General features: G+C 38.0%; 1 protein-coding gene across 2 annotated transcripts in view; it reads left to right on the top strand.

Moving 5' to 3' along the window:
• ARHGAP29 (Rho GTPase activating protein 29) overlaps nucleotides 1-15263 on the top strand; it is a 70485-nt gene that overhangs the window by 50266 nt on the left and 4956 nt on the right. For both annotated transcript variants that reach the window (XM_040471027.1, XM_040471028.1), the window contains 8 exons: nucleotides 4101-4258; nucleotides 4773-4912; nucleotides 5403-5507; nucleotides 7704-7802; nucleotides 9057-9196; nucleotides 9475-9663; nucleotides 9933-10070; nucleotides 13886-14118. In XM_040471027.1, the coding sequence (XP_040326961.1) occupies nucleotides 4101-4258; nucleotides 4773-4912; nucleotides 5403-5507; nucleotides 7704-7802; nucleotides 9057-9196; nucleotides 9475-9663; nucleotides 9933-10070; nucleotides 13886-14118 (1202 nt within the window). The remainder of the gene's footprint in view (nucleotides 1-4100; nucleotides 4259-4772; nucleotides 4913-5402; nucleotides 5508-7703; nucleotides 7803-9056; nucleotides 9197-9474; nucleotides 9664-9932; nucleotides 10071-13885; nucleotides 14119-15263) is intronic.

Genomic DNA, 15263 nt, shown 5'->3' with positions numbered 1-15263 from the left:
CCCCTCTCCTAGGGGCGGGATTCACTGTGAGGTGGGGTGGCCTGTCTGGGCTACTTGCACACTGCCAGGCTTGTGATGCTGGGGATCTGGCGTCTTAGCTGGGGTGGGTAGGCAAGGTGCACAGGGGCAGGAGGGGCAGGCTTAGCTTGCTTCTCCTTAGGTGATCCACTTCAGGAGGGGCCCTGTGGCAGCAGCAGGGAGTCAGATCCGCTGCCGGAGGTTTGGCTCCGCAGAAGCGCAGAGTTGGGTGTTTGCGCGGAGCGAGCAAGTTCCCTGGCAGGAACTGGTTCTCTTTGGGATTTTGGCTGGGGGGATGGGCGGGGAAGATGGCGCTGGCGAGCGCCTTTGTTCCCCACCAAACTGAGCTCTGTGGTCCGGGGGCTCAGCAGCTTTCCTTCCCTTTGTCCTCCAGCCTTCCCGCTTTCTGAGCAGAGCTGTTAACTTATGACCTCCCAGCCGCCAAGTCGCGCTTGCTGTCGGAACACAGTCCGTCAGGCCCCTCCGCTTTTTGCAAGCCAGACTCGGGGGCTCTGCTTGGCCGGCGAGCCGCCCCTCCGCCCCGGCTCCCTCCCGCCAGTCCCTGGAGCACGCACCGCCTCGCCGCCCTTCCTACCCTCTTCCGTGGGCCTCTCGTCTGCGCTTGGCTCCGGCGACTCCGTTCTGCTAATCCTCTGGTGGTTTTCTGGGTTATTTAGGCAGGTGTAGGTGGAATCTAAGTGATCAGCAGGACGCGCGGTGAGCCCAGCGTCCTCCTACGCCACCATCTTCCTAGGCACCTCTCCCCTTCCAGGTTTTCTAGCTCTGAAACCTAGTAGGCCTACTCTGCTGCTGTGAGGGTCAAGTAGGAAAAGGATAAAGACAAAAAACAACAGGTATTTCAGACCCCTCCCTCTTCAGATCACAGTTTATTTGATCATAGAGAATTCCTCTCCAAGTTTTAGATGTCTGCTCAGCTGCTACTGCCACCACTGCTACAGCACTGCGTCTTTGTGCTTGGAACTTGCTTTGGGGCTGGGGGACAAGAGAAAACAAACATACAAAAGAAACCAGAAGGTTTCCCCCCACTCTTTCAGTTACATGTCTTTGAATAGGAGTTCGGTATTGGCTGGGAAACAAATAGCAAAAGAAATACAGGAAGCATAGCACTGGACTGCTCATACCTTGGTTAGTAGTTTTCTTCTCTTAATGTTTATTTCTTTATTTTGAGAGAGACAGAGATAACGTGAGCAGGAAAGGGGCAGAAGGGGGAGATAGCGAGGGAGAGAGGTGGGGAGGGGGGTGATGGAGAGAGAATGAGAATCTCAAGCAGGCTCCATGCTCAGCACAGAGCCAGATACCGGGCTCAATCCCACAACTGTGAGATCACGACCTGAGTTGAAATCAGGAGTTGGGCCCTCAACCGACCTAGCCACCCACGCACACCTGTGGTTCCTTTCTACAATCTGCCTGCTACTGTTTACTTTTCAGCATTTTCAGATAGTTGAGAATTCGGTGGGAGACTGGGAGCATTGAGCCTATTCCATTTGAATCAGAAACTCTCCATAAAATATTCCTGAGTATTTAAAATTGTATCTCATTCATTTACCAAATTCCAATTAATATGTGATTAACTTATAGAGTCAATTTTAACAAAATGATGTAAAAGAATTATAAAATCCCAGGAATCAAAATTACCTTATGAGTCACTTAGGCCAACCCTTTACATTTGAAGAGTCCTTTTCACCTCAGACAATAGCTAATGATAGCTAAAATTGAGTATGCATCTGCCCGTGTATTAAGTTCCTGGCCTACATTAGCTCATTTAATTCTCACACAATTCCATTAAGTAAATATAACTGTTTTTTAGCTCCGTCTCACTGGGAAAGAAACTAAAGTTTAGAAAACCTTTCTTCTCAAAATGCAGTCCTTGGTCCAGTCCCATTCTCATGACGTTGGGAACCTGTGAGGAATGCAGAATTTTAGGTTTCAATTCAGACTTTTGGAATCTGAATCTGCATTTTGAACAGAATCCCCCATATGATTCATTTGCACATTAACTTTTTTTTTTTGAAGCATTTGCTTAGAGAGGTTACAAATAACTTGATCAAGGTCACCCAGCATGTAAGTTGTAAAGCTAGGATAGAACTTGGTTGAATGACTTCAGAACCTGTGCTCTTAAATACCGTGCTGTCTTGCTGAATGATTATTTAGCCTGGGTGTGACAGCTCCAAAACTAATATAATGTTTCTACTGAGTGAAAAAAATGTTTTCTTGTGGCCTTTTCAGGTCATACTATACTGTGAGATACTCCCTCTTCTACAGAATAACACTTTAAATATTTAAAGATAATTGTTATCTTCCTTTCCTGGATGGTTTTTTTTTTTTTTTTTTTTTTCAGACTAAACACCCGCAAATCAGATTTTTTTCGTACAGCATGGTTTTAAGCTCTTTCACAAACTATAATCTTATTTGTCTACGTACCTCTTAAAAAATGATGCTATTTGGTGATCCAACAATTATGATTTCCTTTAATTTGATGTAAATAAGAGGTTACTTAATTTTGTATATAGCATGTATGTATTTATTAATGCCCACTATGTATATAAAAGAAATTTAAGTCAGTTATATCCTCTCAAAGAGTGTAGCATATATTTAGGAAGAGAGAATTAACCCATCTGAAAAATTGGAGAGCAATACCTATCAGTGTATGAAGTAGACTTTGAGGTTAAAGTCTCTCAAATTTGGACAAATCCCCAAACTTACAAAAATCTCTACAGCATGTAATGTTATAGAGACAGTTATAATAAAGGTGTTCTGTGTATACATTTGTGAAAAAATTTCTTATTGACTAGAGTTCTTTGGAACCAATTTAGTTGATCAATTTTAGTTGTTCTGACTAACATTTATTCACATGCAGATCCAAACATATACCAAATCCAACATTCAGTTCTTGAATATAGATATTATTTTCTAGGAAGAACCATGACTTTCTCATATTTCTTTATGTTCTCTTCTCCTCCATCAAAAGCAGAACTTGGGAACTTGGGTGACTTAGTTTTCAACACCATCTCTTAAATTGTTTTTTAAAAAATTTTATTTTCACCCTAGGACATACCGCATTTTTTAGAGATTGCAAGAAAAGACAAATTATTTGAGATACAAAGATGCTAGACAGGTTCTCTCACTATCTTAGAGAAGATACAGAAATGACATTATATCCCAGAAAAATTGTAAGTTATATCATGGACATCAAGGATTACTTCTGAATATCTAAAATTGTCTTGAATTATGAAGTGTTGAAGGTTATGGGATAAAGACCATAATTACATGACTGAGAGGAAGGAGAAATGACCAGGTCAGTCATTAAAGACCTAAGCAAATCAGTGGGCTTTGAAGAGTGAAAAGAATTAGAACAAGAATTGTTTTGTTTTGTTTTCTGTTTTGTTTTAAAGTACATTTAAGAAAAATTTATCTTTAAAAAGATACAGGGTAGAAAATTACACTGAACTAAATTTATTTTAGATTTATTACTAATTTATATGAGAGAAACTTTTTCCCTTATTTGAAATTAAGGTAAATTCTAGTTGAATAGCTGTCATAAACATTTGCTCTAATCCATGTACCCTGGAATAACTAAAAATTTGATGTAGGTGATGAAAGCTGGGCATGGAGTTGGAAGTCGTATATGTTTGAGTGAGCAATACCAGAAAATGTGCAGAATTACAGGATGACTTTGGCTAATGACACTTTCTATTACTGTTCATTTGGTCATTTCCCCTTTACAAAGCATTTAGGACACTGTGCTACCATAGAGGATCCAGAAGAAAAGGACTTAAGTTCCTGACTCAGGGAGCAGACTGGGGGACAAAAAAGATTTGAACTTTTCAGTTTAAAGACAGTTTTGCGGCAATGATTACTTCTAGATGTTGGATTAAATCTGTTTGTTTGTTTTTTCTAGACCTTGCCCAAAGTCAGGCAACATAATATGCTCACGATGATGTTCAGTGTTGTATGCTTCCCAGTGTGGCCTTTTTCTTGGTGCTGGCACTTGAAATAAATGTATATTTACAAGGCATTCTGGATAGCATAAGTTATTTTGCCTTTTGTCTCTGTGACCATAGGTAACAGTTAACCTCTTCCAGATGCAACACCTACAGGCAGCCTCCCTTGCAAGCAATTTACAGTCTCTCTGTGATAGCGCCAAACTCTATGACCCAGGCCAGGAGTACAGTGAGTTTGTCAAGGCCACAAATTCAACTGAAGAAGAAAAAGTTGATGGGTGAGAATTAATGTATAGATGAAATTATTTCAAAAGATAAAATAAGTTTCTATCTGGTATAAGTTGGTGTCTTTTCTAACAGCAGAATTTCTGAATTTTTTTAATATGCCGCTGTAACTCATGTAAGACTAAAGCTTTTCAGTTTGACACAAGGCTCAGTTCTTTGAGATTTAGACATCCTCTGAGAGTGGCAAACCATGTCAATTTTGAATGCCCACACTTCTAACAACCTCCATTTTCTGCAGTGGTTATACTAGAAACGTTTAACCATGACACGAATTATTAACTATACTTTTGCTCCTCTTTTCCATGTTTCAGCTGTAACAAGTTCAAGTGATTAATAAATTTTTTTCGCATCTCCTTTAAGAAGCTGAACCCTTATAATGTTTATTCTTGATATTCACTTAGTTTAATTACTCTTCATTAAATCAACAGATTTTTCTGAAAATAGAATAAAATACGCTGTTAATTAGTTATTCTCCTAAATGATGAATTTTATTTGGGTTTTTCTTAGGAATGTAAATAAGCAGTTAACAAATAGTCTTCACACTTCTGGATATGGACCCAGCGACTCGTTAGAAGATGTAGTGCGCCTTGCTGACCCCTCTAGTAAGATTGAAGAGGACAGATGCTCCAATAGCGCTGATGTAACAGGTAGCGTTTAACATTAAAGGGAGCTCTAATTTATGAAAGATCAAATTATTTAAATGTGATTATTAAATGAGTTGCAGCTCTGAAGTTTAAAAATCAGGCCTTGAATTATAACTCTGTGAGACCTTAGTCAAAGTTGAAAGCACTGTGGCTCTTTTTTTTTTTTTTTTTTTTTAATCTTTATTTTTGAGAGAGTGTGTGAGTGAGGGAGAAGCAGAGAGAGAGGGAGACAGAGGATCCAAAGCGGGTTCTGCACTGACAGCAGAGAGCCAGATCCAGGGCTCGAACTCATGAACTGTGACATCATCACCTCAGATGAAGTTGGATGCTTAACCCACTGAGCCACCCAGGCACCCCACACTGCAACTATCTTAAAGTCAATGGTTGATCACTGCTAAAGGAATTTGACTTGTCTCATTTCTGTAATGTCAGTATTTTGCCTGATGAAATCCTTCTGTAGCCAAGTTTGACTTTAAATATTCTTTTCTTGAAGGTCCTTCTTTTATAAGGTCATGGACATTTGGGATGTTTAGTGACTCTGAGAGCACTGGTGGAAGCAGTGAATCTAGATCTCTGGATTCTGAATCTATAAGTCCAGGTACGTAAGTATTTAAGTCTAGCAGAGAAAATTCAATGAAATACTCCTTTTAGGGGGATATATTTTAACTACACTATTTTTATAAGGAACTGTGTCCTAGAGGAGTGTGTATATATACACGCACAGTTTAAAGAAAAATAAACAGATCCTCATGTGTTCACCACCCAGCCTATAAGAAATAAAATATTATCAGTATATGAGAAGGGCCCTGTGGACACCTCCTTGAAAACCTTGCCCTGTTGCCCACCAGAATAAGCCATCATCCTGAATTTTGTTAATAATTCTGTAGCTATTTTAAATGTGCTAGTGCCTGTATCTACTTGAGCTTTTCCCTCTTTGGAATGTTATACAGATGGAATTATATACTATTTTTTGTATGTGACTTCTTTCATCTTTTTTTTAAGATTCATGTTGATGTGAATAGCTGTATTTATTTCATACCATATCTTCTATAGTATACTATTCTGTGAACATAACTGTATTTTTTAGATTGCTTTGTAGTTAATTGCTAAGATGAACAATATAGTTAACACCACTTTTTGTGCCTATAGTTACTTAATTTTTATAAATGCACCTTAAAAGGTACTTTGATAAAGAGAATTACATGCTCCTTAGAGAGGCAGGATAGATATTCTGAACTCTGCTTTAGTGGCTTTAACGAAGATAAGCCATAGGTAATACAGCTAACAGGAAAAGAAGGTGGCGTTTGAACCCATGAGATTTTTACTTCAAACCCATGAGATTCTTACTTTGGCATTCTTTCTCCTCCACTCTTTTACCAAAGACTGCTCTAGTCCTATTCTTCCTGGCCCTTCTCCTAGGATCCTTGGCACTGTGGGAGATATATTATAAGATTTAGCCTACCTCAAAAGTCCAAGATATTTTTTATAGTGTTCTACATATTACAGAAATTTTATTCATATAAATACATCTCTTGAGTTTAAATTTAGAAATAACTTCTATGCAACATTGGGGTTTGTAGGCTTACTTTGTGTCTTCCTTTAAAACTAGCTCCATTCAGGCGGCACCCCGGAGATAAGAGCCTAAATACTTAACTAGATATTTCTAATTAGCTTTGTAAACACAAGATGGTTGTAGCTATCCCCAGAAATTAAGACCCAAACTAGGGCACACCCTAAATTATTTGGAATCCTATAAGACTTCATGTGATAAAGACAAAAATTTGTAAACTAGTCACAAGATAAATGGTAAAGACCTAGGGATGCCTGACCTGGGAATGAGGAAACCTGGGGACATGACAGCTGTCCTCACATATTGGAGTGTGAAGAGATTACAGGGACAGGGCTTGTCTGCTCCTTTAGGGAGAAGTGTGACCAGAGGCTGGGTTTCATAAGCGGGCAGACTGCTGCTCAAAAATGTAAGGAAACCATTTTACAGTTGGAATCGTTCTGAATAGAACATGTGACCCCATGATTTCTCAGTCAGTAAGAACACATTCAAAACAAAAACTAGATGACCACGTATCTCTTAAACATATTTTGAAAGGAATCTTTTGGAGGGAAAGATGTTGGTTTAAGTCATCTCTCAGCCCTAAGATCGTTAAGGCCTTGAGGTGAGTGAAATCTTCCACTTAGATATCGCCCTCTTTGTAATATCAGCAGGGAGCAGATAAACCTCGTTACCTAGTCCAGCTGCTCTGATACCTGACGTGGCTTGTGTCCTGTGTTCTTACCTCCCTGCCAGGGATCTTTATTCCTGCTTCCCATTCTCCCATCTTCCTGGGCAACATTAATGTGATCTTACTGTTGTATTGCTGTAATCATAGATGTTTGTATGTTTTAGACAGCTTTAGGTTACACTGTATACGTTTCTTTGTAACTCAATTCAACGAGTATTTAATGACAATTTACCATTGTGCCAGTATTCCTTGCCCTTGTAAAGCATACAGTGTCTAACACTTACTATCAGAAGTTGGCAGTAACGTCTTACTGGAATGTATGATTCCTCAATTTTAAATTTATTTGGAAAAGTCAGGTTTGGTTGAATTTTCTGTTGTTCCTAGTAATAAATATCATAATTCCCTATATCCAGAGTCTGCGAATGGAAGCAGCTTTTTCTATTTCTGTTTGTTCTCTTGAGCAGAATAGTATGATTGTGTTATTCCAAAAATATTGTCATTACCCATTTCTTAAATTCTACATTGGTCAGGTGATTGTATTCACAATTTTCTTTTAGGAGACTTTCATCGAAAACTTCCACGAACTCCATCCAGTGGAACCATGTCTTCTGCCGATGATTTAGATGAGAGAGAGCCACCTTCCCCTTCAGAAGCTGGTATTGCTTTAATGTGAATCAAGTACCCACTAAACCCTTTGAGTCAGCAGCACTGCATGATATTAGGAAAATAGTATAAAGAATTACTTTGCTGTGTGTTAAGAGACATTATAATGACTTAAATATATCCTCCAAAATTATGTAAAGTATGGGTTAATAATGTACTAGTGAAATGTTACAAATAAAAATAAAAGAATAAGCAACAAAACTAACTGTAAAATGTATTTGATGCCAAAATAGTCTAGTTATTTTGATCTTTTATAAAACAAATACAGTGACCGAACTGTTAAAAGGTTGCAATGCATGAGAAACTCAGAAAAAGTCTCTTTAAAAGAAATAGTGGAAGAAGCTAGGCAGAAAAAGTAAATACATTCTTGAGGACAAGGAAAGTTATAGAGGTTGACAGATACAAAAGATATCAGTTACCTTAATGACTTGAATTAGACTCATATAAATAAGTTTTGCACATTTGAAAACTTGATATACCTTTTTGGGCATCATTAACTAAAATAATATGGAACATCTGACCTCTGGTAGGGTATTGATACAGAACTAGCTAGTATTATCTGTAATTTTATAATGAATTAAGAATAAGTAGCTTGGGGTGCCTGGGTGGCCCATTCGGTTAAGCGTCTGACTTCAGCTCAGGTCATGATCTCGCAGTCCATGAGTTCGAGCCCTGCGTTGGGTTCTGTGCTGACAGCTCAGAGCCTGGAGCCTGCTTTGAATTCTGTGTCTCCCTCTCTCTCTGCCCCTCCCCTGCTCATGCTCTGTCTCTCTCTGTCTCAAAAATAAATAAAAACATTAAAAAAAAAAAAAAGAAGAGTAGCTTTATCTTCAATGCAAATAATACTGACAAACTGGTTTCATACAGCTAGTTTTCTTTCTTTCAAGCTTTTATAGGGGCATTTTCTAAGAATGTAATGCCACCTCCATAACACCCTTCCAGGTGCTATAAAGAGTATATTAATAACAGTGTAGATTTACTGATTCTGAAAACATTATGCCATGCTATATTAGAAGTATCTTACTGGTTTGGTCATGATTTTTACCCATTGCTCAAATATTTAATGAATGTTTACCTTGAAGAGATCTATAAATTGAATGTTTATTTTGATGTTACAGCCTCAAATTAACAGCTTTTTGTAATGCATGAATTATTAAAAGGTCTAAAGATTTTTTAAAACTTAGTATCGTGTGTTATAATTTTTATGCCATTTTATAATTCTTATACTAATTTATCTCTGTTTCAAGGACCCAACTCCCTTGGAACATTTAAGAAAACATTGATGTCAAAGGCAGCTCTCACTCACAAGTTTCGAAAATTAAGGTCCCCCACAAAATGTAGGGATTGTGAAGGCATTGTAGTATTCCAAGGTGTTGAATGTGAAGAGGTAAGACATTTCTGGAATTACATTAGCTCCTTTATGCTCTTTTCTGTATACTTTTTTGTTGCTAATTTTATTGATTGAGATCTCTTGCAGGTATATTTTTAAGAAATTAAACTATAGTGTACTTTCTGTAATTTTATATTTCATTCAGATATTGAGTGTATTTCAAACACCACTACCTTTTAAACTCGTTTTTGTTATGTTACCACTCTGCCTAGTTTGCTCTGTTGTTCACAGCTTTAAAGTGAGTGAACCATGTTTTAACTGTTATTTTCTTGTAGTGTCTCCTTGTTTGTCACCGAAAGTGTTTGGAAAATTTAGTCATCATTTGTGGTCATCAGAAACTTCCAGGGAAAATACACTTATTTGGAGCAGAATTCACACAAGTTGCAAAAAAGGAATCAGATGGCATCCCATTTATACTCAAAATATGTGCTTCAGAGATTGAACACAGAGCTTTGTGTCTACAGGTACATTGTAACTCTTAAAATTAAGTTTAAAAACACAAGTCCCTATGTGATTTGTTCTAATGGTGAGACTTTAAAGGAAAACAGTGCTCTCAATTTTTAATAAGGAACTGAATTTGTTCAGATTTATTTGGAAAATACCTCACTTGGCCCTAGTTTTTTTCCTTAATTATTAAGAAAAATTGAAATAGACACATCAGATATATTTATATGTCTTCATTTAACCATTGATACTAAAGGAGAATTTTGCCCAATTTTTCCATTTTCTTAAGGGAATTTATCGTGTATGTGGAAACAAAATAAAAACTGAAAAACTGTGTCAAGCCTTGGAAAATGGAATGCACTTGGTAGACATTTCAGAATTTAGTTCACATGACATCTGTGACGTCTTGAAATTATACCTTCGACAGGTAACGTTTTCATCCTTGAAAAGTAGCATTAAACAGAAAGAAAAAATATGACTTGTGTTTTGCTGATAACATTTACTACACATATATTTTCATTGACATAGACTATATTGATGTGTCTCTAATTGTACAGATCAAAGAGCATATAAAATACATATATAGTTTAAAGACAAATAATAATCAAAACATTCATTTCCCATCACCTCACTTAAGGAAATAGAACATCACCCTGTAGAAGGCTCCTGTGTGCCCTTCTCCAGTTGTGGTGCTCAACTCGGCCCCTGGGCTCTTTTCTAACCTTGTTAATACCTCCTTCTCTTTTCTTAATAGTTTTAATACCTGTTGTATGTTCCTACACAGTGTGTCGTTAATGTGTCATTGAGGACTGAGAGGTAATGAGTTTAGGTAACTGAGAGGAAAGCATAAATCTAGCTATGTAAGCAAAGGCCATAGTCCAACTTTACCTTCATTGATATTCTCACATAGCTAATGTGGGAGGCCAAGTGGGCAAGATCATGAGTACATCCTGGGAACATGAAGTTCAGTGTGTCTGGGGCATCTGCAGGGCTTTCAAATAAGCTGAGTACTGGAGATTTAGCAGGAATATGGTCAGGGGTGGGCTGCTCTGTATTTTTTCTTTTTATGCTCACTGTTGAATCTGGGGCTTTTAGGAGTAGATCCAAAGAAAACACTCCTGTGGGGTAAAGTAATAATTGGCCTTAGTGGCTTCAGGCAGCAGTTCATGGAGCAGTTGTAGAAACAATCAGCACATTGTTATGATGAGCCAAATACAAAAAAAGATACGGGTCAAGTATGGCTGCATTCTGTCCTTGGGTGAAAATGAAGAGAGTCACGGAGAGCAGAGCAGTGATGGTCTTGGCCATGTCCATCTCTGGAGTTCTGTTCTGCATCTAGATCCTTTTTAATTATTGTGAATATCTGTCATCCTAGGATCTCCCTTCACCTTCTCCCCTCTGAGGGGGACACCTGTCTTCTGTGTCTTGTCTTCCTATTCATGGTTTATGTTCCTGTTTTGGTCATGCCATCCTTGAGCAAGGTGGAATAAGAGTAGATTCTTGAAATCTTATTTATCTGTAAATGTCTTTATTCTGCTTTCTTAAATGGGATGAAAGAGTATGGATAGTATGGAAGGTTATAGTATCTTACTCTAGAAATTCTTTTCCTTTACAATTTTGAAGACTTTTTTTTTTTGAGACATATTTTATTCTCCTTGAAGCCTGAAATCTTTCTCATTTCTGATTTTTTGTATGAGGGCTGTTGTTTTCTCTTTGAAAGCTTGTCAGATCTTCTTTTCTCCCCATTGTTTTAAAATTTCACAACCTTGATGCCTTGATGCATGTGTCTTCTCCTCTGTCCTTCCAGGAACCCCACAAGCTCTGTCCTCCTTGGCCTTTTGTTCTTGGGACTAATTTTGTTGCTCATTTCCTCCTCTCTGTTTTCTCTGTATTTTCTTTCTGGAACTTAAATGTGTATACCTGACACCTTATACTGGTTCTCTAGTTCCCTCATCTTCTCTCTGTTTTGTTTTTGTTTTAACACTTTTTAAAAAGATTTCCTCAGTTTTATTTTCCACATCTATTTACTTTGATCTATTTCATTTCTGAGATCATGGTTTAATTTCCAAGAACTTGGCTCTCTGTTCCTTTTACAGCATCCTTTTTTAATGAATGTAATATTTTATTTATCTGAGATATTCACAGCTTTTTTCTAAAAAGGATTCTTTGCTTAGCCTTCAGCACTCTTCAGTAGGAATATAATGAGAGCCCTATATATAATAGTAAAATTTCTAGGAGCCACATAAAAAGGTGAAGTTAATTTTCATACTTAGCATACTGAAATATCATCTGAACATCTAATCAGTATTTTTAAATTATTAGAAGGAAAAGTTACTGAGTCTTTGAATTCTGGTGTGTATTTTTCATATAGAGTACATGTCGTTTAACCACATTTCCAGTGCTCAGTAGCCCTGTGTGGCTAGTGATTGCAATATTGCCAGTTCTAGACCTTCATTTGGTTTTTTTGAAACTTATTTTGATTCTCTCTTCTGTGGTTGTCTACTTGAAATGGAAGAATTGGAAATTGAAGTCTCTTTGGAAGTTTTTGAATACGTGAAGGCTTTAAAGATTCTGAGCTTTAGTGTCATCTAGAAGGGCTATTTGGGAAACACCTGATGTCTGTATCTCTAGGTCTGTGCTCTCAGGCTGGCTTCATACCCCACAGAAGGGTCTTTCCCTGCCTATAGGTGTGGTGCCAGAACTCTGTGAGCCAATTTGGGTAAGAAGACCCCATGGTCTCTGCCTCAGCATGCATACAATCACTAAATCCCTATTTTTAGAAGTTGACCACCTGTTGTTTGTGCTTGACTTTGCCCATCCAGAAGCCCTCTCTTCTACACTGCCCAGAGAAAAAAAATTCTCACACTTCTGGGGAAGAGGTTGGTCAGAAGCATGTTGCTGAGACAAGGATCTGGATATCTAATACTTCTTAAATAGTTCACCGTTCTCCAGGATCAGAGTACCTAGTGCTGACAGTTCCTGAGTCTCCTATAAATTGTGTTGTTTCTCATTTCACCTTTCTCAGGACTGCTGTCATTACTTATTTATCTGCTCTTCAGTGGTGAAATGTTGCTTTTATCTACATTCCTTTTCTGCTAGTCTTGTGGGCTTAACTGTGTTTTAGTGGGGTTGCAGAGGGAAAGAAACTAGGTACAAATGTTGGATCCGTCATGTTAGCCCACAAAACTATATTTCTTTTTACAGGATGTTCATATTTGCAGAGTTCAGCTGAGAAATGGAGACAGAGTACCTCTGAATGACTTTTAATCTCACAATGAATCATCCTTTATCTCTCCTAGCCAGTCAGGGAGAGGAAATAAACGGAGTCCAGTACTATTCCGTCTCAGGAATACTGTGGGACCAACACTTTAGTGTGGGGAAACTATTCAATTCTTACAGTATTAGAAAGCAGTCTTCATTTTACTTATATATGGGAAATTTGAAACCTCAAGAGGCTAAGTGACCTCCTTTAGATCCCAGAGTAGTAGGGGTAAAAATTAATGTCAAGGCTTCTCCTCCAGCAGGGGAGATCGGAGAGGTGGGTGCCAACCTCACCACAGATAGTGTAGGACACCAGCTAGCCAGAGATATGCTGTTTCCATTGCTGAGCAGTGTAAACGTTGGAATCAGTTATGCCGGTAGGGAGATCATGCCCCTTGATAGTTTGAGAGAGGAACTTTTCTTCAACCCACTTAGGGCAATTCAAGTTGTGCTTAAAAATTAGATAAAATGTTGACAGTGTCTTTCTTGTAAGCCATATTGTCTTATGCTGGTCTTCAGTCTGGCCAAAGTAAAACACAAGGACCCTGTATTATTTTGTTCTCTGTCTACCCCATACCAATAAAATTCAGAATATAAACTTTTTCTAGTTAATGTTATTAATATGACTTTTAATATGGTTTTAATAAAACAGCTCTAGATCTTGCTAACTTTGGGGCAGTCATGAATGTAATTGGTATAGGGTACAGCAGAGTTTTAAATTCCCATCATGCAGCTTTAGGTTTTAAAAAAAGTTTTACTGATTATCAATTAACTCATATTTAATATAGATATAATTTTTGGCGATGTCAGAATCACCTTATAGATCGCATCAGTAACAAACGTGTACATTTATAATGAGGATTAACCTTAAATCTTGTGAATCGTAATGGACATGCTAAATCACTCAGTAGCTAGTCAGTAAATTATTAACGGGGGAAAAATGGACAGATTGATATTCCTAATGTAATCTTATTTCTTTAGCTCCCAGAACCATTCATTTTATTCAGATTGTACAAAGAATTTATAGACCTTGCAAAAGAGATCCAACATGTAAATGAAGAACAGGAGTCAAAAAAGGATAACTCCGAGGACAAAAAATGGCCGAGTATATGTATAGAAATAAACCGAATTCTTATAAAAAGCAAGGACCTCCTAAGACAACTGCCAGTGTCAAATTTTAACAGTCTTCATTACCTCATAGTTCATCTTAAGCGGTAAGAATTTTGTATAAGACAAGCATTCATTAGTGGGTGGAAATCAGTGTTTTCTTTTTGCTTTTTTTGGTTTTTTAAAAATTGTAGCAAAATACACATAAATTGACCTTCTTAACCACTTTTAAGTGTATGGTTCAGTAGTATTAAGTGCATTCATATTGTTGTGATGTTTTTAAAAGGAACATTTTCTTTCTAATATGTGTTAGGGAAAGGGAGACATTGAATATATGTTCTTACAGCTAACATCCTTCCTTCAGTTGCCTCCTATGTGCCAGGCTCTTGCTGGGAAAATAAGGATGAGAATGTAAGGTTTCTGTCACCTGTTGTGCTTGTCAGCCTCGGGGCAGACCTGCAGACAAGTGCAGTTGCAGCACGGTTCTTGTTCTAAGGGAGCCGTGCACAGCATGCAAAGGAACATGGGGGATTGGAAGGTCGTGAATCAGAGAAGGTAGCCCTTAGCCAGATGTGAAGAACTGGGTGGTGGTTTGGTGACCAAGAATCTGAAAAGGCATTCCGGGCAGGAGGTAACAGACACAGAGACACGAGAGAAGTTTGCATTTGGGAAGTATAGGTAATTCAGTTAGGCTAGGACAAAGCAAGCAGTAGCTTGAAGTGAGTTAGGTAGAGGCCTGATAAAGTCATACATACCTGCCAGATGAGTTGACTGTCTTCCTTCTGTACCTACTGAAGAATTTTGATCCAGGAATTTAACATGTTCGGATTTGCTCGTTAGGTCTTTCTGGCAGCCATATGGAGAATGAGTTGGAGGGGGTCCTCTACTGCAGTTCAGAACTTCTTGGGTAGTCTAGAAGTGAAAGATGTGGAGAGTTTGAAACAAGGCAGTAGAGCAGAGAGATCTTTAGGAGACAGAATCAAAAGACTAGCTGTGGCAGTGAGAGAGAAATCGACAATGTTTAACTTTCCAGCATAAACACCTGGAGGATGTGGTATATACTAAGATGGGAGCAGCTCTTAGGGTTTTTTTGCTTCTGCTTTTCTGCTGGTAAAACTTCAGTAGTTCTTTCTACTTAATTAAATTTGATCCAATACTGTGAAACCCAATTTTCTGTGTGGTCAATATCTAATCAAATAAATATATCCTTTTTCTAGACTTGTACCACCCATTTTTCCTCCACCCTTCCCAA

Source organism: Herpailurus yagouaroundi, unplaced genomic scaffold, assembly GCF_014898765.1.
Source record: "Herpailurus yagouaroundi ecotype Mexico unplaced genomic scaffold, PumYag 77, whole genome shotgun sequence".
NCBI lineage: Eukaryota > Metazoa > Chordata > Mammalia > Carnivora > Felidae > Herpailurus > Herpailurus yagouaroundi.
The sequence above is the reverse complement of the archived record's forward strand: the minus strand, read 5'-3'. Positions and strand labels throughout refer to the sequence as shown.